General features: G+C 52.8%; 1 protein-coding gene across 1 annotated transcript in view; it reads left to right on the forward strand.

The window, feature by feature from the left end:
- Positions 1-26,636, forward strand: part of AKNA (AT-hook transcription factor) — a 46,621-nt gene that overhangs the window by 19,484 nt on the left and 501 nt on the right. The window contains exons 5-21 of the mRNA XM_008057211.1: positions 513-669; positions 1,359-1,513; positions 4,287-4,346; positions 6,277-6,404; positions 6,870-7,059; positions 8,606-8,766; positions 8,853-9,029; positions 9,964-10,210; positions 11,023-11,129; positions 11,864-12,075; positions 14,546-14,708; positions 18,108-18,284; positions 18,879-18,994; positions 19,990-20,136; positions 22,316-22,411; positions 23,902-24,018; positions 24,285-24,477. Coding sequence (XP_008055402.1) covers positions 513-669; positions 1,359-1,513; positions 4,287-4,346; positions 6,277-6,404; positions 6,870-7,059; positions 8,606-8,766; positions 8,853-9,029; positions 9,964-10,210; positions 11,023-11,129; positions 11,864-12,075; positions 14,546-14,708; positions 18,108-18,284; positions 18,879-18,994; positions 19,990-20,136; positions 22,316-22,411; positions 23,902-24,018; positions 24,285-24,477 — 2,603 coding nt within the window. The remainder of the gene's footprint in view (positions 1-512; positions 670-1,358; positions 1,514-4,286; positions 4,347-6,276; positions 6,405-6,869; positions 7,060-8,605; positions 8,767-8,852; positions 9,030-9,963; positions 10,211-11,022; positions 11,130-11,863; positions 12,076-14,545; positions 14,709-18,107; positions 18,285-18,878; positions 18,995-19,989; positions 20,137-22,315; positions 22,412-23,901; positions 24,019-24,284; positions 24,478-26,636) is intronic.

Consider the following 26,636-nt stretch of genomic DNA (forward strand, 5'->3'; position numbering starts at 1 on the left):
AGCTGGACGTGGTGGTGCATGCCTGTAGTCCCAGCTATTTGGGAGGCTGAGATGGGAAGATAGCTTGAGCCCAGGAGATCAAGGCTGCAGTGAGCTATTATTGCATCAGCCTGGGTGACAGAACAAGATCCTATCTTAAAAAAAAAGGGGGGGAAACCATAGACTTTGAAGGCAGATAGAGCAGTATTATAATCCTTACCCAAGGACCTATCAGCTAAGAAATTTGGTTAAATGACTAAACTCTGAGTCTCAGTTATTTTCTTCTCTAAGATGGGTATGATGGTCCCCGTCCTGCCTCCCTCTCAGGACAGCCATAAGAGAAAATGAGAAAATAAGAGGCCATGAAGCCCTCGCCCAGTGCTTGGCCCCCACCCAGGGCTCCACTGGGAGGCAGTATTGATCACGATGAGGCATGTTTGTCAACTCCTGAAGGAAGCAACGAGTGAAAAGCAGATCTTTCTGGCAGTGGGCTGCCCGGCTGACTGGGCTCTGCCCTCTCCCCTCTCCCACAGGTGAACCTATACTCGGACCCGCCCCAGCCCAGCCATGGTGTCCACGCAGGAACGGTGCCCCAGGGGACCAAGGTCTTAGCCTTCACCATTCCACAACCCCGCTCCGCACAGTGGTGGCCGGGCCCCGCCGAGGACCCCCGGGCCTCTGAGGCCTCAGGTGAGGCTGGGAGACTAGAAGCCGTGGTTCTGCCTGTGAGTCTGCTCTGGGTGGGGGCTCAGCTCACCTGGGGAGGGCACTGGCCAGGCCAGGGAAGGAGGGGGGCAAGGACCGCCCTGGGCTCTTTGACGTGAAGTCAAACAGAGATGTGGAAAGCGTCCTGCTTCGAGCCAGAGCAGCCTGGGGGAAGCCCTGGCTCTGCCACTTGGCATCTTGGTGACCTGGGATGACCTGGATAACAAAGAACATTGTCCTTGGGGAGCCCACATCAGGGCCGGCCCCTGTACTCAGCCTTGACACGTGAGACTTCAGTTAATCCCCACATCAACCTGCCTGGCAAGGTACATACCGTTGTTACCCCAGTTAAGAAGAAGTCTGAAGATCACACAGCTACAAGGGGGAGGGTCAGGATTTGAACCCAGGTCTTCCTGAGTTACAGCCCACACTGTTGACCGGGATCTCAGAGGCCTGGCATGGCCTGCGGCTCCTAGCTATGTGATCAGAGCAGATCTGAACCTTGTTCTCTCCTGTAAATGGGGGCAATGCTCTGCCGGGCCCACTTCCATGGGCTAGCGTGAAGACCGCACAGAACAACGGGACTGTAACTTGGTGCTGCAGGTAGTGGTTTTGAGCTGCAGCCCCGGGAAGCACTGTCCTTGGCCCCATGTCTTAGCATTTGTGTCTTTCAGGGTGGGCATCGACTCGAGGAGACCTGAGCCCCTCCTCGCCCACCAGCACGCCCGCCCCAGGGAGGCCTTTGGAGAACCAGGGCATCACCGAGGACCAGCCCTCTGCTGAGTGGACCCAGGCACTGGCCTCTCAGGCCAGCCAGTTCCTGGCCAAGGTGGGTGGGAATCCCAGCTCTGCCCCGTGAGATTTCGCTCGCCGGAAGGAATCAGAGCCTCTGGCTGCCCAGGCGAGAGGCCGTCTGGGAGAGACACCCTTCCCTGTCTCAGAAACTGGAGCTGCTCCCTGATTTTCAAAGCCACATGGCCCCAGCCTCCTCCTCGTCACCAGTGCTAGGTTCAGCCCTACTATGGGCATTGTATCTCCTCAGAATCCCTTCGGTTGTGCCAGAAAGCATCTCCTGGTGGGCTCTCAGGAGACTCCATTCCTCTTGGATCCTGGAGGTTAGCAGAATCTCCACTCAGCCTTTTCCTCTTCAGGATGAATCACCCTATTTTCTTCATTGCATTTTATTTAGAAGTCAATTCTCAGTTACCTCTCCAAGGGCCTTTATCTTTTCATCACACAGTCCAAGGAACTGTGAGTTGTTTTGTGGGTCTACTTTTATCTACTCATTGACCATCTTCCAAAAGTGCTTTAAAGCTCCTTGTAAAGATGCATGTTTTAACTTTATTCTGAAAATAGAAGTGAGGAAACCGAGGCATAAGGGAAATAAGGGAAGAACAAAATTAATTAACTTAGGGTAAAGGTAGTAAACAAAATGTGCTGTTGGACCCTGAGCACTTTAACAGAGTCACTTGTTTAGCTTTGAGCTTCCTAGTTGCCAACGCAAAAAGGGAAATGCAATAGTTACATGCACTGCTATGTCCATAACGCAAGTTCCTTCAGAGAAACACCACCATTCTTTACTTTTTCTTTCTTTCTTTCTTTTTTCTTTCTTTCTTTCTTTCTTTCTTTTGGTGACAGTTTTATTGAGATATAATTCACATGCCATACACTCATTTAATGGGTGTGCTTCAGTAGTTTTTAGTATATTCACAGTTCATGCAATCATCACCACAATCAGTTTTAGAACATTTTTATCACCCAGTAAGAAAGCCCATGTCTATCAAGCAGTCACTCCTGTTCCCTCTTCTCCCTGCCTCTGACAGCTGCTCCTCTGTGTTCCCTCTTTGTGGCTTGCCAGTCCTGGACATCTCGTATAAAGAGATCTGGACAACGTCCTCTCATGTCTGACTTCTCCCATGTGGCGTTTTGAGGGCTCCTCCATGCTAGAGCATCCTGCACCAGTGCATCGTTCCTTTTCATCACACCCATTCTTGGTCCTGTACGGGAGTGGCATTTCTTGGACTTATGTGTGTCCGTAAAATAAAACAAAGCCGAGTCCTCACACTGAGCAGGAACGGGGGTGCCAGCTGACCCCTGATGATCCAGGCGCTGTCTGGCCCAGGAGCCACTGGCCACATGTGGCTGTTGAGTACTCAACATAGAATGTCCCTAGTTGAGACATGCTGTGAGTGTCAAACACACACCAGATTTCAAAGACTTGGTGCAAAGAAAAAATGTAAGATATCCCCCTGATAATTTCTTTATAGTGATTATATGTTGATATGATATTTAGGGTTAAATAAAGTACATTATTAAAATTAATTTCACTTGTTTCTTTTTGCCTTTGTGAACGTGGCTACCAGGAAATCTTAAATTGCACATGTAGCTCATATTACATTTCTAGCTCACATATTAGATAAATGATATAATATTATAGCATATCAATGTCTATTTTATTTTTCAACGCTTTCCTAAAAAAGAACCACAAATCATCCTTTGCCCTTTTTTTCCTAATTAAAAATAATTTTGAGGCCGAGTGTGATGGCTCGTGCATTTAATCCCAGCACTTTGGGAGGCCAAGGCGGAAGAATTGCTTGAGGCCAGGAGTTTGAGACCAGCCTGGGCAGCATAGCGAGACTTCATCTCTACAAAAAAAAAATTTTTTTAAATGAGCAGGGCATGGTGGCGGATGCTTATAGTCCCAGCTATTCAGGAGGCTGAGGTGAAAGGATCACCTGAGCCCAGAAAGTTGAGTCTCAGTGAGCCATGATTGTGCCACTACGCTCCAGCCTGGGCACCTGACTCAAAAAAAAATTTTTTTGAGACGTACATGGTAATAGATGCACACTATAAAGACCTTCACACAGTATAAGGGCATGTTCAGCAAAAAATAAGTCTTCCACCTGTGCAAAAATGTTCGATGCACACACATGCATTTATAGAAATGTTGCAGAAGTGTATAAGCTATACTGTACCTTGACTTTTTAAATATCCTACATTTGAATAGGTTACAAAATACACACAGTAGAAAATATCCCCCTTTCCTGTCTTCCACCTAGCCAGTTCTCCCCAGAAGCAAGTAATGTTTGGGTTTCTCGAATCCTTCTAGAATTAACTTATACAAGCAAATGTGTTTACATGTTCCCTTTTTACTTCCTGTCTCTTTTGTCCACATGATAGCATGCTATCAACACTGTCCTGTACCTTGATTTGACACTGAAAAAATAAATGTTGTAGGCATTTATGTCTTAGAGCATGCAGCTGCCCCTTCCTCTTGTTGGTGGCTACATACTATTCCAGACAGGCATTTTTCTTGTCCCCTCCTTTCCATCCATGCTGCAAGAAACATCCTGGCTTATAGGTCTTCAGGCACATGTGTGAGTGTGCCATGTGGTCTATCAATTCCTGCATGCTCCACTCTGATTTTTCCTGAGGCCACCTTGGCTGAGGCCAGTCTGTGTCTAACACCCCTATCCCCATGCTTGATAGAAACGCCACATCCTGAGGCCAGACCCAGCCTCTGTACCAAAGCACAAATGGGGCTGAGGGTGGGCATCTGCCGGTCTGGACTAATAGAGCTATTTCTTTCCCCTTTCTCAAAGGTGGAGTCCTTTGAAAGACTGATGCAGGCGGGACAGCTCACACCCCAGGACCAACTCAAGGTAACGCCCGTTTCAGGAGATGCCCATGGAGCTGCCAGATGGGGCTGTCTTTCATAGCTGAGTCTCTGAAGTCTCTTCTGCCACAGAACAGACCCAGAGAATTGCAGACACAGTGTCTCCTTTTAGAGCAAACAGCTCCTGCCTGCTTCCCATGACAATGATCATTGTGTCACAGTAGTTACCACTTGTTAAGCAGTGATGGTGGCATTCCAGGCACCGTGGGAAACCTTAGAATACAGTGTTTTTTCTGTCATCACCAAAACCCCGCAAGGCACTCCGGGTGTGGTAGCTAACACCTGTATCCCAGCACTCTGGGAGGCCGAAGCAGGAGGATCTCTTGAGCCCAGGAGTTCAAGACCAGCCTGGGCTACATAGCGAGACCTCATCTCTACAAAATGTCAGGAAAAAAAAAATTTAGCCGGGCACGGTGGTGCATGCCTGTAGTCCCAGCTGCTTGGGAGATTGAGGCGGAAAGATTGCCTGAGCCCAGGAGGTTCAGACTGCGGTGGACCTTGATTATGCCACTGCACTCCAGCCTGGGCAACAGTGAGACCCCAATTATAAAAAGGATTGGCAGGGAAGAGACCCTTACTAGAACATTATTTGAGTTTGAGATCACTGTAGTTGATGTACGATTTAGATTCCTGCCATATCGCCAGGGTCCTGGTAGAGAACAGGTGGAGCTCTCAAAGCTGTGAGTGTAGGGTTCAAAGGAAGGGACTGTCACACAGTGTAGGCAGCTTCAGGGGACCCCGCAAGGACCAGGAACCCCAGGAAGTAACAGCCGTGGAGCTGTTTCTATCCTCAAGTCTTATTCCTCCTGCTCTGGGATCTCTGGCAGGTCCTCCCATTAGACCCAACAGGAAGCCAGTGGGTCGGGAGGCCCCCATGCTCAGCACAGAGCAGGGTGGGGAACAGCTAAGGGAAGACCTGGAGGGGCAAACGCCACACACCCAGTTTATAAAAATGTGTTATGGCAGGAATATGTTCCTGTGTGAATATCACATACATTTTCCAGTTATATGATGTGTGACGTGTACTGTATCAAGTGGGTGATCCAGGCCCTTGAGAATTAAAACCATTCGTTTTCTCCCTCCCTGTCCTAACTCCCCCATGTCCAGGGAGACTGAGGGCTTTTGGAAGGTCGGGTGTGGCTGAGGCCTGGATTCTAGCCTGTTCCTGGCTTCTAGCCGACCTCAGAATCGCCCAGGATATGGATGGCAAGGAGACAGGGATGAGGACCCCGCCTCCTGTCGTGTTTCCGGTGGGAGGCCGGCAGAGCAGGGGGACCATGAGTTCCGGAGCCAGGACACCTGGGTCCACATTTGGACCCTACAACTCACTCACCCTGTGGTCTTCACCAGCTTAAATGGCCTATCTGTGCCTCCGTTTTCTCCTTTTTTAGACCAAGATGGTAAATGACCCCTCTCGTTATGTTTGTGTTGAAGATTAAGTGACTAACGCTTTAAGTGCCAAGCGCTTTAGCACTGGGCCTAGAAACTCAGCCAGCATTCGTCCTCGTCTCCATAGTCTGATGGTGATAACATCTTCTGTCTTGATGTTCTTTAAGGGTTCTGGAGGAGAATGACTAACTTTCTGGAGCCCACGGCTTTGCAAATCAAGAATGGGGCTCCAGGATCTCTCAAAGACTAAGTCCTGATAGGGACATAGTGATAGTATATTTGACCACTGTGACTGTCATGGTGCATCAGGCTCCTTATAAGTCTCCTGAGGAAGGCCCGGCACCCTCTGGAGCTTCTGCTGTGCCTGTCTGATGGCAGAGAGTTTGATCACAGCAGGCAGCTTCCAAAGGTTCCACCCAGCCTCCGTCTCCCGTGGCCTTCTGCGAGCCCTCTCATCCACTGTGTCTGCAGGGACAGGGCCCGTAGGGGCTGAGCACTCAGGTCTCCCTGGCCTGGTCTGGTTTCAGGGCTTCCGGCGGCTGAAGGCTGCCCACGCGGCCCTGGAGGAGGAGTACTTACAGGCCTGTAGAGCGAGTCCCTGTGCCCAGAAGCTTGCTGGCTCCAAGGGAATGCCTGGAGAATTTGATCCCAGCAGGTACGTGCTGTGGAGGGAGGCCAAGAATCACAGAAGGGACAGACCCCTGGGTTTCCTCGGCCTCCAGGAGGGAGGCACTTTGCCCTCATAACTTGCACTCAAGGGAGCAGAGAAATCCTATCCCAATGAGCAACATACCCAGAGATTTGTGTTCCTTTGAATGCGCCGCAATGAGAAGACACTTTGCAAATAAGAACTGAAACCCTCGTTGGCTAATAGGGAAACTGAGACCAGAGGGAAGCAAGATTTATCTAAGGTCCATGGCCTGTGGATGGTGGAGGGAACTTAGGCTTCCTAACTCCCCATGGAGTCATCTTTTATTTTGTTCTATTTTGAGTTCTCAGCATCATCTAACTGACCCTAAATGGGCATTCCCTGGGATCTCTGTTCTGACACCTGGCCTCCTGAGCTGACCTGATGTAGCTGCCATCCCAGGTTCTTGGTGCTGATGTTTCTCCATTCCAGGGAGCTGGAGGCAGAGATATACCAACTGGGAGCTTTCCTGGAAGAGCTGAAGGACCACATGGACCAGCCCCAAGATGAGCCTGAGCCGGCTGAGCCAGGCCCAGCTCTGGACAGCGCACTAGCCATGCCCTTTCCCCGCCCTCCTTCTGGACAAGCCCCCACACCTGCCGTCAAGATTCCCTACACTGAGGTACCTCTTTGCTCAACCAGATCGGCTGTTCCTCCTCTCATTTCTTCATTCATTAATTTCTTCACTATGATTTATGCAATGTGAACCATATGCCAAGACCCGTGACACATGGTCAGGATTCAGTGGAGTGGGGGACAGTGGGGACGTGGCCTCTGCCTTCACAGAGTTTTCTTAGAGTTGAACTAGTTACACAGTTATTTCATTAAAATTTTGATCAGGGCTCTGAAGGAGCATTATGAGGTTCTACAAGAGTAGATAACAGGGGACCATGCCTGAGCTTGGCAGGGAGGTCAAAGAAACATTGCCTGAAGAAGTCATGTTTAGATGAGATCTGAGGATAAATAGATGTTACTAGGTACAGAAGGAGAAAACCCATCCTGCAGGGAAAACAACTTGTGCAAAGGTCCTGTGGCTAGCATATGGAAAGCGAGGGGGGTATAATAATCTGAGATATGGCTGGAGAAGCAGACAGGGACCTGGTGATGTAGGGGCTTATCAGTCACATGGAGGCCATGATCGTAAACTCTGCCAGGTTTTCAGCAGGGGATGACATATGAGGTCTTGTGGTTAGATTTGTGGGATGCTGGGGAGGGGGCAGGACAGAGGGAGAGATATGCGTGGCCTTGAGAGAGGCTGAAAAGGTACTCTGAGAGGACAGGAGTGAGAGAGGGAGGGAGCCAGGGATGACCTCCAGGCTTGTAGTACTGCACAGATGATGGGGCAAGGCCTAGACAGGGCCATGCATGGAAGGGACTTTGTGGAGGTTCTCTCCAGCCCACACCACAGCACTCTGAGAGACAACTGTCTCTCCGTCTTACAGGTGAGCAAACAGAGTGTAGCATGGTCACACAGATGACAGCAGTGGAGTCTCTGTGTCTCCAGACTCCCGTTGCCTGTGCTTCAAAGATTTGTCTGTCTAGGATGCGGGCTGGAGAGAAGGCCCAGTGCATATACAGATGCTGGCGTGTACGTAGTAGCCGAGGTCTTGCTGACCAGGCATTTGGGGGAAGTCTTCTCACAATGTGCTCTGCCCTGGAGGGTGGGAAAACGCTAGCAGGCGGCATTGCATGCACCAACAGGGAAAGCCTGGGTGCATAGAATTGAGGATCCCTGCATGCCTGCAGTTAAGGTGTTGAGGGAGGCTGGGGTGGCTGGCTGGAATAGAAGATCAGGAGGGTTGATTCTGTAGGAAGTCTGGGTTCAAATCTCAGTTCTGTTCCTTGCTTCTGTGTGATTTGGGGCAAATCATTTGAGCCTCAGTTACCTGTCTAAAATGGATTTTGATAACCGTGCGTTCTGGTAGAATTGTGAAGTGACGTCTGTCTGGTGCCCGGTATATAGTAGGTGCTCAATTCATGACAACCAGTATTGAAATCATGCAGTCCATCCTCTGTTCTTTGCACACCCATGAGAGGGTGGTGGGCTCACTGAGCCTAATGTATTTCTTACTCTTCAGCACCCAGCACGAGCCTGGCATGAGGTGGGTGCTTAAAAGTGGTATTGAAGTATCTGCTGAATCTCTGCCCCTCCACCTTTCTGGCCCCAGCCCGCCGCCACCGCCACCACCACTGGCCCCTGCCCATCGCACGTGGATGTGGAGGTGCGCTCTGGCAGCAGCGGGGTGGAGGACAGGCCACGGGACCTCCCGGGCCCACTCAGGCACAAGGAGGTGCAGATGGAGCAGGATTTCCATGGCCTCCTGGAACGGTGAGTACACCGGGGTGTCTGGCAGCACCTGGACTTTGGCTGCCCTGCTGAACAGAGGTCACATCCCTCCATGCGTTCTTCTGCAGGTACCTGAGCGTGAAGTCTCTGCCGGAAGCCATGAGGACAGAGGAGGAGGAGGAAGAGGAAGGCCATAACCTGGAAGTTGACGGTCTGGCTCTGGCTCCAGGGAAGGCAGAGGCCACCAGGGTCCCCCCAAGGCAGCACCCAGCACAGGCTGAGAAGAGTCACGGGGCTCCCCTGGAGTAAGTCACTGAGTCCTACCTGCAGTATCCCATGCCACTCCAAAACCACAGGGGCGAGCATTGTCAGAGGGAGCTAGACAGGTCTTCACAGCTAAAATGTGGCCAGTTTGCCCTGCCTCTCTACGGTGGGGCTCATACACCACTGATCTGGGTGGTACAGGATGTGATTTTCAGTAGGACAGACACTGATTCTCCTCTTCAGTTTCTGACCTTCTAGGGACACTGAGGAGAAAGTCTTAGTTAGTGCTATTATGTCTGTAACACCTCTCTTGATCTTCCTTTGGAAAAAGAGTGAGAGCAAGAGAGAGTGGGGGAGGGAGAGAGAGAGAGAGAGACAGACACATACACAGAAAGAGAGGGAGAGACAGAAAGACAGAAGAGACAGAAAGAGAGACAGAGAAAGAGAGAAAGAGAAAAGAGAGACAGCACAGAGATAGAAAGCGAAAGACAGAGACAGAGAAAGAAAGAGACAGTGTGAGACAGAGAGCAACAGAGAGAAAGACAGAGAGTGAAAGACAGAGAGACAGTGCACAAGAGAGCATACAAACTGGCCTCTGGCCCAGAGCCTTTAGCAGGCAACTGAATCTATCTAGAATAGAATGATATTGTTTTTGGGTTTCTTATGTTTATTTTTGAAGTTGGCTTCTATTTGCGGTATGGCAGTCTGGTCTTCTGTGTATAACGGTGCCCTGAAGTCCCTCTGTGGATGGAAGTGTGTGGAAGTGGCTGCACTCGGGGGTGGTGTGCAGCTTCTGCAGCTGTGAAGCTGCCTTAACTCACCTGTTTTCACACTGTTTCCTCTGTGGTGTTTTGGGTGGGTCAATGTCAATGTAAAACGGCACCCGCATTTTACAGTTACAAAAAATGAGGTTCAGAGAGGGCTGCCTGGCTCACGGCAGGACTCAGGGGCCATGTTCTTCTCTTTCTCTGCCAGAGAGGCCATGGAACAGATGGTGTCTGTGAAGCCATCGGGCTTCCAGACCTCCCTGGCCAGAGATAGGCACATGCCGGGCCCGGGCAAGGCCAAGGCAGCGCCTCCAGGTCCCGGCATGCCACCCCAGCCTCCGGGCACCAAAACCGCAACCTCCCACCAGAGCAGCATGACCAGCCTGGAGGGAAGTGGCATCTCTGAGCGTCTTCCCCAGAAGTCTTTGCGCCAAGCTGGCAGACCCCATCTGGAGGTAAGTGTCCATGCTACACCCCGGGTTTCCTGAACTTCCTGCCCCTGGGCCTTTGCTTGTGCTGTTCCTTCTTGGAATGCCTGCTGCTCCTGTCCCAGCTCACCACAATCTGCCCGACACGCAGGGCTTCTGCCCGATGGCACCCTCAGCCCAGCCCTCTGCCCGAGCTCCCATTCCTCCTCTGAGAGCTCTAGCCCATTGCCTGTGCTTCTCTGAGCCTGCTCATCACAGCTGGGGCACGAGTTCTCCGCTCTGTGCTATTTGTGCTATTAGAGTGGCGATTCTTAAACTATAGTGGGGTCACAGCCCACTGTGGAAATGTGACTTATGCTGCACATCCTCTCACACACACCATGAGCCTGTGGCCGGGAGTCTCTGCCCTAGACTGTGAGCTCCCTGGGGGCAGGCCCCTGCGTGGTTCTGTGTATTCTTTGTGCTATGCTTTAGACCCAGTGGGGAGGAGCTTTGCACCTTTGATGGGTTTTGTTTTCCCAGTGCATTGGGCCTGAGCATCTCTACAGCCAGATAAGACCATGGTGTTCTAGACCCCACCGGGAGACCCTGGGAATGAGGCTCTCTCCTCCTCTCACTAGTCCCCATCTGCTCTGGCTACCACTCCTCAGGGAGGCAGGACTTGCCTAGGGTCCTCTGGGGATCGGAGTCCCTGCTGTTAGCCAGAGCCCTGTGCTGGGGTCCAAGGGCCTGGCTGTTAGAAGCTTCTGGAATGTGAAGCCCAGACCAGGACTTGGGAAGGGCTTCCCAGTGTGCCTGGGGCACATTCCTCAGACCAATGGGGACACCGCCTCTTTCAGGAGCCCTGGATGGTATCCCCTGAGACGGACAGTGGCTTTGTGGGCTCAGAAACCAGCAGAGTGTCACCCTTCACCCAGACCCCAGAGCACCGGCTCTCCCACAGCAGGTACTCTGGGACCCCACCATTGTCCCATTCGTGCCACGTCCCTGGGAATCAAAGATCCTGTGGTGTACCAGAACAGGATGGGATGGTCTGGGCATTCCTAGGCCCTCGTTGCATCCCCCAACAATGGCTGCTTTTTCCCATCTTATTGGTAGAGGAAACGGGTTCAGAGAGGACCAGCGACTCAGCAGCCTCACCCAATTAGCGGCAGACAGGAAATTAATATTGGTTGAGCATGTGAATGAATGAATGGGTGAATGAAAAAAACTCCAGGGAAGGCAGCGTGAGGTGAATAGAAGACGAGGCTGAGGGGCACTCAGGGTGGCCTTGTGGGTCCCAAAGGGATGGCAGAGGGCCGAGGGATGTGGGTGAAGGGTGGAATGATAGAGCCTCAGTGCAGACAGGCCTCCTCAGCTGGGTGCAGGCCCCATGGGAGGCCCACATGGCAACCCCAGGGTGCATGCGAAGAAGGGTTGGAGATTCTACTTCTCTTTATATATTCTGAAAAATAAATGGAGCTTTATCACTTTGATATGTAGGCTGGCAGGGGCACTGCTAGGCGGTTTATAAAGAGGCAGGTGTATAATGCGATGCGTCCTCAGAAACAGCATAGCCGGGGGTGCAGGGTCCTGAAGCCTGCGAGCTCACTGGGTCAGTGCATGCCAGGACTCAGATGTCACGGCCTGAGGCCTCTCTCTGTATGGCCTCCATGGGTTCCCCCTTCCACGATCCCCCAGCACCCCGGGAACATTATCCCAGCCCGCCACTGTGTCTGCGCCCCGGGATGGAGCCTCCTACCCCAAGGCCAGGGGTTCTTCGGTCCCCAGAAGAGCTGCCGAGCCTAGCACACCCAGGAGCCGAGCCCAGAGACACCCTTCCGGCTCCAGCAGGTCTCTCCGGCAGAGGGCGCCCAGCCACAGCCTGGAAGCAACATTGGCAACCCAGATGGGTGAGTGGTTGGGTCTGTGCTGCCTAGAACTTCACGGGCTCAAAAATCAAACACACAGAAAAAAATGTGTGTTGCCTTTGAGAATATGACATATTATCCAGGTTCATTGTGAGGCAATTTGAAATTACAGATGAGGTAGACAAAAGAGAACAAGAGAAAAAAAAAATGCCCTGGCTATATGGTCCTGCCTGTTGCTTCTGGGCTACAAACCTGTATAGTATGTTACTGTATGGAGTAACTAACTAACTACTAGGCATCTAAGAGGCTACAGGCTGTGCATCTAGGTTTGTGTGAGTGCACTCTGGGATATTTACATGACGAGGAAATTGCCCAGTGAGGCATTTCTCAGAACGTATCCCTGATGTCAAGTGATACATTACCTGTACTTAAAACAGAAATGGGATCATGTGATATGTGAATTTTTGGTATCCCCCTTTTCCTACTAAACACTGTATTATGAGCACTTTCCAGGTCTGTATCATCTCTCGTATATGATTACATTTTTGACCTTTAGAAAATATACATTATTTATTGAAATAGAACAAATTATGCAGGAAAGAACTGAAACTGATGAATTTTCACAAAGCAAACACAGACCAAGAAACTCACCAGGATCTAAACCCCAGAATCCCACTCAAGTCCCTTCTAGTCACTGTCGCCTCCCCGAATGTAACCACTGTTCTGATTTCTGATACCTTGAATTAGCTTTACCAGTTTTGAAGTTTTGTCATTTAAAATTTTAAATTTTTGCTGGGCTCGGTGACTCAGCCTCTAATCCCAGCACTTTGGGTGACTGAGGTGAGTGGATTGCCTGAACCTGCGGGTTCGAGACCAGTTCGGGCAACTTGGCGAGACCTTGTCTCTACAATAAACAAACTTAAAAATTAGCCAGGTGTGGTAGCGCGTGCCTGTAGTTCTGGCTACTTGGAAGACTGAGGCGGAAGGATTGCCGGAGCCCAGCAGGTTGACACTGGTGTGGCCATGAATGTGCTTCTGCACTCTAGCCTAGGCAACAGAGTGAGACTCCAATTCAAAAAAAAATTAAAATGTTATTTTTTTGTGACAGGGCCTCACTCTCTTACCCAGGCTGGAGTGCAGTGGTACAATCATAGCTCACTGCAGCCTCAAACACCTGAGCTCAAGCGATCCTCCTGCCTTAGCCTCCCAAGTAGCTGGAATTACAGGCTTGAGCCACCATGCCCGGCTCTAAAATTTTTTGAAAAATAAAGCCTTTTGTTTTGTTTTGAGTTGGAGTCTCACTCTGTCGGTCAGACTGGAGTGTAGTGGCCGCTCCCGGCCACCGCAGCCTCGACCTGCTGGGCTCCGGCGATCCTTCCGCCTCAGCCTTCCGAGTAGCCGGAATTACAGGCATGCACTACCACACCCGGCTGATTTTTTGATTGATTGTAGAGATGAGGTCTTGCTGCCCAGGCGGGTCTTGAACCCACGGGCTCAGGCAATCCACTCACCTCAGCCTCCCAAAGGCGCGGGATTACAGACTGAGCCACCAAGCCCGGCAAATAAAGCCTTTTATTTTAGAACAATTGTAGATTCATATGCAGTCGTAAGAAATAATACACAGAGATCCCATGTGCCTTTACTCAGTTTCCCCAATAATAACATCTTGCAGAACTGCAGTGCAGCATCACAGCCAGATGTTGACACTGATGCAGCTAAGATACAAAACATGTGCATCCTCACAGGACCTTGTGGTTGCCCTTTTAAAGGCACACTCATGCTCCTCCCGCCCTACCCCTTTGTTAGCACCTAGTAACCACCAATCTGTTCTCCATATCCATAATTTGATCATTTCAAGAATGTTCTATAAATAGAATCATATGACATGTAACCTTTGGGGATTGGCTTTTTCTGCTCAGCATAATTCTCTGGAGATTTCTCTGGATTGTTTTACGTATCAGTCGTTTGTTCCTTTCTGTATTGCTGAATTAAGAATTCCAAGGAGTTTATTGCTTTTAATGCGTGAGCCAGGTTAATGACTTCTAACCTTTAGTCGCCCATCCCATGGAGAGGCGAGTTAAAGGTCGTTAGTGCTCTCCCAGAAACACATTCATTTGGAAAAGTGTGACTGTAATTTCAGAGAGGCACGGAGGCTCTGAAGCCAGTTCCACACCACATGGCGAGATGGTGACAGACTCTGGGGGCCCCAAGTGAAGGGGCACTTAGCTCTTTGCAGGAGAAGCTAAGACTTGGGTTGGATGGTGTCATGGTGGGTGGAAGGAAGGGTTCTGGCTGGAAGCGGCTCAGAAGGTCCCGCTCAGCAGCCTACTTCCCACCAGGTTTTCTGGTTTTGAGGTCAGCGGGTCATGGGCCTCATCAGGAACTTCATTTGTGACCTCAAACTGGGCACCATCCCTCCATTCCCCCATCCCCACATCATCCCACCCACACAGATTTGAGCTTTGGGGTCCTCCCAGCTCAGACTCACTCAGGTCTCACTTTGCCTCCCTAGCATCCCCCGGCTCAGAGTTCGAGAGGCACAAGCGGATTTCTGAACTTCTCCTCCCCAGCAGGACAATCAGCCCGCCCCCTACCCCGGCCCCTGCAGCTGCCCCTCTGCCCGGTGGGCCGACAGAGATCACCCCCAACCTCCTGCTCACCAGGGCAGGGCGAGAGTAAGTAAGAGACTTGGGTTCTGGGGATCCAAACTCTCCGTGCGGACGGAAACGAGATGCTGTGGGTTAGAGCTGGAGCCTACCTGGCTCTCACAGCTGCTGGTGGTTGTGCTGGGAGCCAGATGGGCCCCGGTGCCCTGACCCTCACTCAGGGCTGTCTCCATGGGACCTCGCTGAGCTAGACCTCGCGGACACTTCTCCAGCCAGTGAGGAATGATTTAAGGTTTGCCTTCTGGTGCTGGGACCTCACTCCTGACATCTCCTTCCAAGATAAGTCTGTCCTTCTCAGGGCTATGTTCCCTGCAGTGTGCTCAGCCATTGTATGAGCCAGGATGCTACTGTGCTTAGGAGTTTCAGTTCTTTATTTTTTTTCTTTTAGTCCATGTGCAGTTTTTCTATTAGGTAGGTTGCTCCTTACTTGGTCAAACAGAAGTGGGAAAATAGCCTAGTCGGTTTCTTACCCCGTCCTCTTAGCTGCTTTTGCCAATAATCCATCCCGTGGCTTTGCCAGATGGGATGTGTGTCCCGGGGTGCACTGGGAAAACTACTTGACAGTGCCCATCCTGAGGCTGCCTTGGCCTGGGCAGTCGTGAGGCTGTCCTGTTGTTACTGCAGAGTTGCACCCAGCTGCCGGCATTTGACCTCCTGGTCTGAGTTTAACAGGTCTACCCCTGCGGTCTCCCTGACATCAGCAGGATTAGAGGCTTGTGTGTCTGTGGTGTGCCTGGGAGTTTGGTAGAGGGCAAGACACTGCCCTGGGCTTTGTAAGGCTCTCTACCTTGTGGGATGGACAGACAGGCCGTTGCACCTCCAGCACGGCAATGGCTGAGGCTCAAAGGACTCTGGGAGCACAGGGACAGGGCATGTAACCCAGTGAGAGGCTTCAGGGAGTGCTGCCTGGAGGAAGTGGTATCTCTGCTGAGGTCAGAAGAAACAGAAATACAAAAGTATTTCAAACAGAGGGAACAGCATGTGCAGAGTCTTAGAGGTGAAAGGGAGCCTGGCACCTATGAGGAGCCAAATGTTTACTCTGGCCAGATCCTCAAGCATGAGGTGGTGGGTGCGGAGCAGTAGGGCCGAGGGGTGGAGGGGGAGACCTAGGGGAGGCCGTGCAGGCCTGAAGGCCGTGGTCAGAGGTTTGGGTGTCTGGCAGCTCAGCTCAGGGGAAATGGTCACCCAATATTCCTTGAATGTATAAAGGCTCATTGTAAGTGTGAGTTTAAGCAGGGGAGCAGCAGGTGCAGGTCTATCAGAAAGAGTTCTCTGAGGCTGGGTGCGGTGGCCGACGCCTGTAATCCCTGTCTGAGTCCCCCTCCCTAGGCAGGAGGATCACTTGAGGCCAGGAGTTTGAGACCAGCCTGGGCAACATAGTGATACCGCATCTCTACGAAAAGAAAAAAAAAATCAGCTAGGTGTGGTGGCATGTGCCTGTAGTCCCAGCTACTCAGGAGGCTGAAGCAGGAGGATTGCTTGAGCCCAGGAGGTCGAGGCTGCAGTGAGCTATGATTGTAGTGTTGCACTCCAGCCTGGGCAACAGAGTGAGACCTGGCTAAAAAAAAAAACAGGAGGTCTCTGGCCACCAGGAAAGTAAGAACAGAGACTGAGAGGCTGCAGGGAAGGCTGCCTCACCCAGAAAAGACACTCAGGCCTGGGAGGGTAAGTAGGACTCTATCTGAGAAGAAATACTTTTGCAGCCGGGCCCACAGCACTTGGTAGCTGATAACTTAAGGGGGTGCTCAGGGAGGAGAGGCGTCTAAGGATGACTCGGATTTCCAGCTGGCCAGGCAGTTGGATGCAGATGCCGTGTGTGGAGATGGGGGAGTACATTTGCCAAGAAAAATGGATTCTAAGTGCCAGCTGCATTGGTTACCAGGGAGAAGTGAGGAAGCCTGGGATCTTGATAGAAATACCCAGAGGCGAAGGGACACCCAAGTGACTGAACCAAGCCCCAAGCCTAATACACCTTCCTTTGGCACCTCTGATGGGAGCCCAAGCTCTCCCTGGCAGGAGTTAACTGGGGCAGGAGCTCTGGAAGGCACCACCCTCTCGGTTGTCTTGGAAACCCCAGCAGGCGTCTCCCTGGGGATTGCCAGGGGAACACACGCGGCCAGGACACGGCCAGAAAGAGGCCTCTGCTCCTGACACACTTGCCTGAGAGTCCATGTCTGCTGGAGCTGGCACCAGGAGACAGGCACCCACAAGCCCCGGGGCCACCAGGCAAGAACTGCCCCCAAGGGGAGCCCCTTCCCAGAAGCTAGCCCGAGGATATGTGGAGCCGCGTGCACCTAGAGGACAGCTGGGCAAGGCCAGACTCTCATGCTGCTGCTCCGTGTGAAGGGGCTTTTGTAGGGATGCCATCTGGGTGGGATGGTCTGCCACAGGGCCAGCAATGCTCACAGGCCAAGCCTGGGAGGTGCAGGGACTGTCACAGAGAAGGGTAAACAGGACTGGCTCCCTGGATGCTAGCGGCCAGAAACTGGACTGTGTTTGGGTTTTCCTGGGATCCTAGCAGCCTTGCAGACGGCACCCCGCAGCCTCTGGCCACTCAGCTGGTCCTCCCAACTCCATCATTGTCTCCTTGGCCGCTCCCATGCATAGCATGTCTCTGCTTCCTCTCAAAGCCTGGATCCAGTTCAGTGATGTTTCTTGATTGCCGATGAGGTGTGAGGCTCTCCCTGGGTTGGGGAGCCTGCTTCCTTCCTGCCCGCCAGTGGCTCGCTGTCTGGCTGGAGAGACAGGCAGACGGGCATCTTCTGCCAGGAGTGGAGATGGGCTTAAGCAGCAGTAGGGAAGGTTCCGGTGGGACCCAGGAGGAAGTTGCAAGGCTGGAGCCGTGCCCGACAGGCAGCTAGGGTTGAAATTCTGGATGGGTTATTTATTTCGTTTTAAGTCCAGGCTGGGGAGTCGGGGGAGTCCTCACTCTGTCACCCGGGCTATGTTGCCCAGGCTGGTCTCGAACTCCTGGGCTCAAGCGATCCTCCCACCTTGGTCTCCCAAAGTGCTGGGATTACAGGCGTGAGCCACCACACCTGGCCTAGAGTTGCAGTTTTCCAGTAGAACTTCAGCCAGTGCCCTCTTCCTTCTGTATCCTCATCTCTATATTGAGAATTTGTGCCTGGTATTTCTGAGCAACTATTCACACCCTGCCCATGAGGTGGGTAAACTCCAAAGTTTCTGCCTTGTCCACCAAATGCACAGGGACATAAACTCAGAAAGATGTCAAGATGTGTAGCATGAAAAGTGACGCACAGGAAAGTTCTAGAATCTTTTGGCAGTAGAGTTGGACTCTGAACCTGCTGGGAAGAGTCAGAGCACACTGCGCCCAGGCACCTTCCAGGATGGCCACAGTGCTGCCCCTCGCACATCTGTCCTTTGTTTCTGTCTCTGCGCCCACCCCAGCCAGGCCATCCGTGAACTACAAGAGGAGGTGTCCCGGCTCCGCCTAAGGCTGGAGGACAGCCTGCACCAGCCACCCCAGGGCAGCCCAGCGCGCCCAGCGTCTGCCTTGGACCACCCTGCCCGAACCCGGGACCGGCCAGCGGATTCCCCCGCTGCCTGGGGCTCCCATAGCAGCAGGTGAGGGACCCCCAGTCTGCTGCGTCTGGCTCTCCCTAGGCATGTGGACTCAGGCCTGCCACATCCCTCTCTTGCTCATTCACTCTGTCCTTCACTCTGATGTTTGTTCACCGTGTCATCTTTGATGCATGAGGGACACCTAAACCTGTGTGTTCATAGTAAAGTGCAACACAATGAATGTCCCTGAAGCCACCCCCCAACTGAAGAGCTAGCACACTTCCAGGTGCCCGTCTTTTGCCCGCTCACTCAGCAGTTATTCGTTTATGAAGACAACAGGAAATCAGCTGATTTCTTTTAGGTATTCCTATGGGCATGCACTGGGTGAGGGGTCTTATGGACATCGTCTCCAGAATCCCTCCATCAACCCTCTGAGGTCATTGCTCTTATTACCCCCATTTGACAGATGAGGAGGCTGGGGGTCAGAGAGGCTTAGAGCCATCCTCTGTGAGACTGACCCCAGAGTCTTCGGTTGTGACTTTCATGCTCTTCCTCCCATTGTATCGTGAGCATCTCCCCAGGCTGCCCAGCTCACAGTCCTCTTTAGAGCCTGCACACACCTTGTACAGTGGCATCGTCTCATTTTCCCTTTGCTAGTAAGTCCACGGAGAGGTTGTCTGGTGAGCCCGGAGGCAAAAAGCAGACTGTCCCCGCGGGTCGGTGGAGAGCCAGGTCGTCGTCAGTGCCTCGGGATGTGCCCCGACTGTTCCTGAGTAAGTGACACCTGCCAGGACTAATTTCTACAGACCAGTCAGAGCATGTTGGCTCAGCAGCAGAGACCACAGAACAGCATTCAAGGAAACCTGGAGAGCGTTGTGTGTGTTTGAGGCTGTGTGATGCTGGGAGCACAGTGTGCTTCTCACATCCTGAACACACTGCGTGGTGCTAGGAATGCAGTATGTTTCTGATGTTCTGCACACCTATTGTGTGGTGCTGGGAGCACAGTGGGCTTCTGACGTCTTTCACACTCACTGTGCGGTGCTGGGAACAGAGTGCGCTTCTAACATCCTGCACACCCACTGTGTGGTGCTTGGGGCACAGTGCACTTCTGACATCCTCTACACCTACTGGGTAGTACTGGGAGCTTAGTGCTCTTCTGGCGTCCAGCACACCCACTGTGTGGTGCTTGGGGCATAATGCTCTGACATCCTGTACACTGTGTGGTGCTCGGGACACAGTGCTCTTCTGACATCCTGCACACCCACTGTGTGGTGCTGGGAGCGTATGTTCTTCTGATGTCCTGCACACCTGCTGTGTGGGGATGTCGGTGAGGGTTTTGTAGCCATCATCTCGCACAAGATGGTCCTGCTACCCACATCCTGCAGATCAGGACGCTGAGCCCATGGAGCGTAGGGGGTGTGCCTGAGGGAATGCAGCTCTGGAGTCAGTGGCTGTGGTTCAGCCCCAGGTGAATTCTGCGTGCCCTTGGCTAAGTGGTTTGCCTGCCTGCACAGTTAAAGGGTCAGCTAACTGTGCGAGAACAACAGCACTGCGCTGTGGGACTGCCATAAAGGCACGTGACACAGCACATGCGGTGCCTGGACAAGCACTCAGCACAGGTCAGGGTCCTGGAAATGCCGACTGTTAGTCCTAAGGGCAGATCCAAGATGCAAGCCCAGGTCCCCCTGAGCCAGAACGTGCCCCACACCCCCTGCTGGGACTGTTCACCCACTCCCTGCCCTCCCATACCCCTCTCTTCCCACCCCAGGCTCGGAATCTGAGTCCCCCTCCCCCCGGCTGTTCTCCGAGAAGAGCAGGACCACTGAGGACGGTCCACGGGCAGCTCGGGACAGAAGGAGAGGGATGGGCAGTGCTGGACGGCCGGACAGGGTCACCTTCCGGGGCCACTACACAGGTAGGCAGGGTAGGACCAGGGGTGAGTGCAATGCCCAGGGTGGTCTCCTCCTCCATGGACCCAGGGGGCCATTCAAATACCATCTTCTATGTGTTCTGTGAAAACCAGCAGAGACCATGGCCTCTGTAACTCCTGGTGTATTTGTTCATTCATTCATTCGGCAGACACTTTCTGGTACCCCCCCCTTGCCTGGGCCCATATCTGGTTCTGGGAGGCACATTGAGAGGTTCATAGTCACCCGGTCTTTGAATGCAGGGTGAATGCTAAAAGCTGCGTCATTTGCACCTGACTTACCTTCTGCCTCAGGTTCCCAGAGGGCATCTGTGTCTCATGAACTGGGCACCTGCACAGAGTGAAGCTTGAAATGACTGCAGTGGCATTTCAGGCACTTAATATTAAAAAAATATATGTGGGCCAGGTGCAGTGGCTCAAGCCTGTAATCTCAGCATTTTGGGAGGCCGAGGTGAGAGCTTTGCCTGAACCCATGGGTTCGAGACCAGCCTGGGCAACTTGGCGAGACCTCATCTCTACAATAAATCAAAAAATTAGCCAGGCGAGGTAGCATGCGCCTGTAGTTCCGGCTACTTGGAAGGCTGGGGCGGAAGGATTGCCTGAGTCCAGCAGGTCGACACTGAGGTGACTGTGAGCAGGTTATGTGGATCTGGTCCCTGCCCTCATGGATCTGACTGCATAGCAGAGAAGGCAGTGACAAGGAAGCAATCACAGTGGGATGCCACAGGGTGGCATGTCTATCACTGGAAGGGCCGCAGACCTCAGGTCCTGGGGACCAGGTAGGAGACCTGGGTGCATCTTGGTCCCATGAAGTGTAGTGAGGGACCACAGAGGCTGAGGGGCCTGGGGCCCCCAGTGCCACATACGCAGCATGAAGTTTGAGCCACCAGGACAGCACGGGGGGGAAAAGGATGGTGAGCCTCTCGTGCTAGCTTAGGTGACATCATAATGAAGGTCTTGCAAGTGGGGACCCAAAAAAACCCAGATATTATTTATAAAAGATTATGTATTTATTTTTATGTGTTTAAACTTAAGTCACCCTCAAAATATTCTGTTTGATGCAATACACCTATTGAGACTGCTCAGAACTATCTATGAATGTCAATGTTGATGCCTTTTAGCACTTCTGCTGTTTTTTGTTTCACCTCTTCCACAAAGGCAAATTGTTCCCCTCTGAGGACATTTTTAATCCAGAAAAACAAAAAAAGCCGCCTGTCACAAGATCAGGTGAATAGGGAGGGTGGAGCACCGAGGTCATGCTGTTTTGGGCCAAAAACTGCTGAACACTCAGCGTGGTGTGAACAGGTGCACTCATAAATCACCCATCATGACATGGGCAAACGTGTTGAAGGAATCTCCCAAAAAAATTCACTGAAGCCGAATGCAGCCTCTCACAACACTAGCTGGTCCACGGATGCCGATGGGTTCCTAGAACACCTATCTAGTGGGGGAAGCCTATGCTACAAGGGACTCACTCTCTGAAAGGTAATTCTGTTTTTTGGGGGGTCCCCTCACAGTTGAGACTCAGGGAGGGATAAGGCAGGAGATGGCCGGGCTGCGTGCACAGCTGCAATTCTATCCGACCTGCTAGTAACATGGAGTACTTTCCTGCTGCAGGTGGGGGGTCGGGGTAGGAACATCCTACCCACCCCCGCTGCCTCACTTGGTCCTCCCAACAAGCCTGAGAAACTAGGATTAGCACCTTTTTTACAGCCACTCGAGCATGGGTGTCAATGCCCTGGCCCCACACCCTAGCCATTCAGATCCCAAGCAGCAGACTAGATCTGGGGAGTAGCCTCAGCCGTCATCTCTTATCACAACTTGACTCAGCATTTCTCCCTAGCCCGCTTGCAAATCCTGCCTCAGCCTGAGTTTGTCGTGGCTACTGTGTGTCCGGTGCTGGTCTGCTGGTTCTAGGATCTGAGATGAAACAGAGCAGTCTGGAGAGAGCTTACGACATACAGACCAGAAATGTGTATAGATGTGCATGTGTGTGTCACCCCCAGATATGTACATGTCCGTGCACATACATGTCGTGTCACACACAGGAAGAGACCATTAGAAGCATCTGGAGGAAGAGGAGGGAGGTCATTATACCAGAATCCCCCCACCCCAGTTCTGCATCTGTGCTGAGACTGGTACCAACCATTCCTGTCTCTCTCCCCAGGCCAGGAGTACCATGTCCTGTCCCCCAAGACCACCCCAAAAGGCAGTGGTGCAGTCGCCTGCCCACACTGCCAGCCCACCAGGACCCAGGATGCAGGTAAGGGATGGCACCTGGAGGACCAGCCAGGGCTGCCAAGGCCTTAGTGCCTTGCTCTCGGGGTAGGGTAGGCTGCACGTGGGCCTGTCCTGAGCTCAGTGGAGCTGTTGCCACCAACACAGGCTCAGGATTTTTCTGGCCGGCCTGCCATCACACCGGTTGTTCCAGGTGCTGCCGACTGAAGCCACCCTCCTTGATTTCAGAAGCCCCTGCTAGGTGGGCTTCAGGTATCAGGGAGCCTGGCCCTGGGGATGACGTCTTGTCTCTCCTCCATCCTCTCTTCGCTCTCATCCTTTCCCCACACCCCACCGGGAGGAACGGGGAGAGTGCTTTCTGAGAATCTGGGCACTGGATTCTGGTCCCAGTTCTGCCACTGACTTGCTGTGTGACCTTAGGCCAGTTCCTTGACTTTGGGCCTCGCGGAAGAAATGGTCCCTAGGCCTTTTCAAGCAATGGTGGTGACATGACTGATGATGAGCTGCCCTTTGTTAAGCCCTCTGTATGGAAGACACCATGTTAAGAGTTTGCATACATTTAGCCTTTCAATTCTACAGCGCTATTACGAACTAAGTACTCCAGTACTCTTGAAGTGCTGCAGTGCTCTTATTCCCATTTTTACAGCTGAGGACACTGAGGCTCAGAGAGATTAAGTAACTTGCCCAAAGGCACCCAGCTTACAACCGGTAGAGACAGGGCCCGAACCCAGGTCTTTGTGACTCCAGAGCCCCACCCCCTCATCCCCATGTTGCTCTGCCTTCGCTAGAGTCTTGACAGCCTTCTCCGTTCATTTGCTCATTCATTCACTTATTCATTCATTCATTCAGCACGTACCTGTATTGGACCCTAAGCCCTGTCCCCAAGGAACACATGATGAGGCAGAGGGGTCAGAGCTGGAATGGGCGCCCAGTGGGCTGTGGGCACAGACTCAGCCCAGGTAGGTGGGGAGGGGGGTGAGCCAAGGCCTGAAAGAGCAGCAAACCAGCCCAGAACTCGCCCAGGTGTGGTTCTGGGGCTCTGCATGGGAAGAAAGCAGTGGTACCCACTCCTGCTGCCCTAGGGCTCTTCCGATTCCTTGGCTCCCCGGGGACTGCTCTGGGGCCGCCCCTGTGAGGACAATGGGCCTGTCTCACTGTGGGGCTGTAGTCAGAGAGCCCGGACTTGGGATGCCAGGAGTGCCACTTCCCAGCTCTGAGGCCTCTTGGAGCCTCAGTTTCCCCACCTGTAAAGTGGAAGAATGAGGACAGTAGCTGGCCGGTGTCTTGTGGGACTTGATGAAATGACGCAGGAAGGCCCTTTCCAGAGGCCTGGCTGGCTGGACGCTTGCTCCCACTGTCTTGGCTGTCATCACCCAGACAGAGACAGCGCGTCCCCTCCGCAGGGGATCCCAAGGACAGCTCAGCACCCAGAGGCCAGTCTGGGGGCTCCAGGTCCAATGATGTAGACAGAATCCAGACGAGGCCCTCTTCTGACCTCTCTCCCTCCTCTTCCAGGCGGCGCTGCCACCAGCGACCCACCGGGGCCATCTCCCACAGATGCCCTTCGATGTTCCCTGTGTGGTCGGGTTGGGTCCCCCCCGCAAGGAGATGACCCGAGCTCAGCCACCTCTGGTAGGGACAGATGCTCAGCTCCTTCTCTTAGCCAGACCCTCGGCTCTCCTGGCCAGGTCTCGGGGACCTGGGCAAGTTCAGCCGGGTGGCTGCTCTTCTGTCTGGGACGGAGCAAATGGGGCAGTGGATTCGTTCCCCGGGGGAGGCACTCCTGGGCATGGGAAGCCCAGCATACCCTCTCACAGAGAGGAGCTGGGCAGACCCTCCATCCTCAACTGGGCCTGCCAAGGGGTCAGACTCTGTCTCTCTGTGATGTCCCCCAGCAGGCCCAGAGAACGCCGCCACGAGAAGGAATCCACCCTCCACCTCCAGCCCCAAGCAGAGGAGTAAGCAGGCGGGATCGCCACCACGGCCGCCACCTGGACTGTGGTATCTGGCGGCTGCGCCCCCGGCACCAGCCCCTCCGGCCTTTGCTTACGTCTCCTCGGTTCCCGTCATGCCTTATCCGCCAGCCACTGTGTAAGTTCTTTCTGACCTCCCCAGCCTCTTTGTCTCGATTTCTGAACATCAGCATTCAGACCTGTGTCAGGCCACAGACAGCCCAGATGCGGGGTACTCCAGTGTTTTACCTACATGCGGATAATGCACAGTACAAAGCCCAACACTCATGTAGTCATTCAACAAACCCATGTGCCAAGGGGAGTGCTTGGCACTGGGAACCCAGCCATGCAGGGGATTGGCAAGAGGACTCAGCCCTCTGGGCACTTACAGCTTTGTGGGGAGAAGGACCCTAACCATATTCTGCTTCCTTGTGGGTCTTCTCAGCAAGCAAGGGATGAGCACCGAGTTTTTAAAAAATAGCCCTTATTTTTTATGACTGGGTGTTGTGACTCATGCCTGTAATCCCAGCACTTTGGGGGGCTGAGGTGCAAGGATCGCCTGAGCCCAGGAGTTTGAGACAAGCCTGGGCAGCACACCGAGACCTCTTCTCTACAAAAAAAAAAAAAAAAAAAAAATCATAAAATTAGCTGTGAAGTTTCTCCCGCTGTCAGTCAGCAGGACTGAGCATGCCCAGTGACCGAGGCCAGGGCAGTTTAGAAAGCCGAGTGGGCCTGTGCTGCCCCCTGCTGGTCAACCACCATGTAGCCGGAAACTTCTGAGCCCAGAGGGATTTTTTTGCAGCTTCTGCCCTAAGGGGAGTTTTGGGTAACTTGCAGGACAAACTGATCAACAACTAAACAGAAAGTAAGGATGTGTAAGACTCAGTACAGACAGTCCCGGCTTACGACAATTCAACTTGTGATTTTTCACCTTGATGGTGGGTTTATGGAGATGTAACCCCGGTGTCATCCAGGGGCCATCTGTAGCCACACCAGATAGTCCCCAAGGGAGGGATAGGGGCGGCTATTCACTGGACTGGGTTCAGATGATGGTTATCGGCAGCTGCTGCTTGCTCGTTGACACAGATGGAGATGCAGGGAGTCGGATCTGGGGTGACTTCATGCCCCTGCCAGCCCTCCGAGCCAGGGCCACCCACGCCCATGTCCACAGGCCACTCACCATGCCAGGCAGCACAGAGCTCTCTGAATGTTCCCATTGGCTGTGAGCTTGAGGCAGCTAAACATGGCTGTTTTAGGAGGGAAAGCGGGGTCTGGGAAGGTGTCCAACTTGTCCAGGATCCCACGGCTGGCCCAGCTAGGAATGACTGGGATTCAGGGCAGGGCTCCAGGGCTGCTGAGGCCAGTGTACTCTGTTGCCTTGAGTCACTCGGCTTCTCTGAGCTCCAGTGTTTCTCATCTGTAAAGTAAGGATATGGTACCAGCTGGTACACGGGTACCAAAGGTGAGGATGCCAGCCTGGGCAAGGCACGAGGGTTAGCTATTCAAGGAACTGCCAGGCTGTTTTCCAGAGTGGCTGCACGATCTACATTCTCACCAGCCGTGTGTGAGCATTCCAGCCAACACTTGTCTATCTCTTTTTTTTTTTTCCTGAGATGGGATATCATTCTCTCGCTCAGGCTGAAGTTCAGTGGTACAACCATAGCTCACGGAAGCCTCAACCAAAGCAATCCTCCTGCCTCAGCCTCCCAAGTAGCTGGGACTACAGGCATGCACCACCATGTCCAGCTAATTTTTAATTTTTTGAAGATACAGGGTCTCGCTTTATTGCCCAGGCTGGTCTGGAACTCCTGGCCTCAAGTGATCCTCCCACCTCAGCCTCCCAGAACCCTAATTATAATCATCACCTTCTCCAGAACCCCATGCTTGGCCAGTGGGACCCCCATATGTTACCTCTCCAGTGCTGGGGCTTTGCTGCCAAGCCTGGGGTGATCTTGGTCTCCCCGAGATCTTTGTGATTAGGAGCTCCAGGAAGGCTGCAGGTCCTGTTTCATCATGGCATCGTAGCCCTAGAGTCTGGCACTGGCTGGCAGGGAGTAGGAGGTCCACTAATCACTATTAAATGAACAAGTAACTCACTGTCCTTGAACACCTGCTCTGGGCCAAGCACATTTGTTGTCTCCCTTCATCTTTCCATGGGACTGTACATAGTATTCCCATTCTTTTTTTTTTTTTTCTTTTTTTTTGAGTTCGAGTCTCACTCTGTCGCCCAGACTGGAGTGCAGTAGCCGCTCCCGGCCACCGCAGCCTCGACCCGCTGGGCTCCGGCGATCCTTCCGC

This window comes from Carlito syrichta, unplaced genomic scaffold (assembly GCF_000164805.1).
Source record: "Carlito syrichta isolate Samal-C Ts95f unplaced genomic scaffold, Tarsius_syrichta-2.0.1 Scaffold302868, whole genome shotgun sequence".
NCBI classification, from domain to species: domain Eukaryota; kingdom Metazoa; phylum Chordata; class Mammalia; order Primates; family Tarsiidae; genus Carlito; species Carlito syrichta.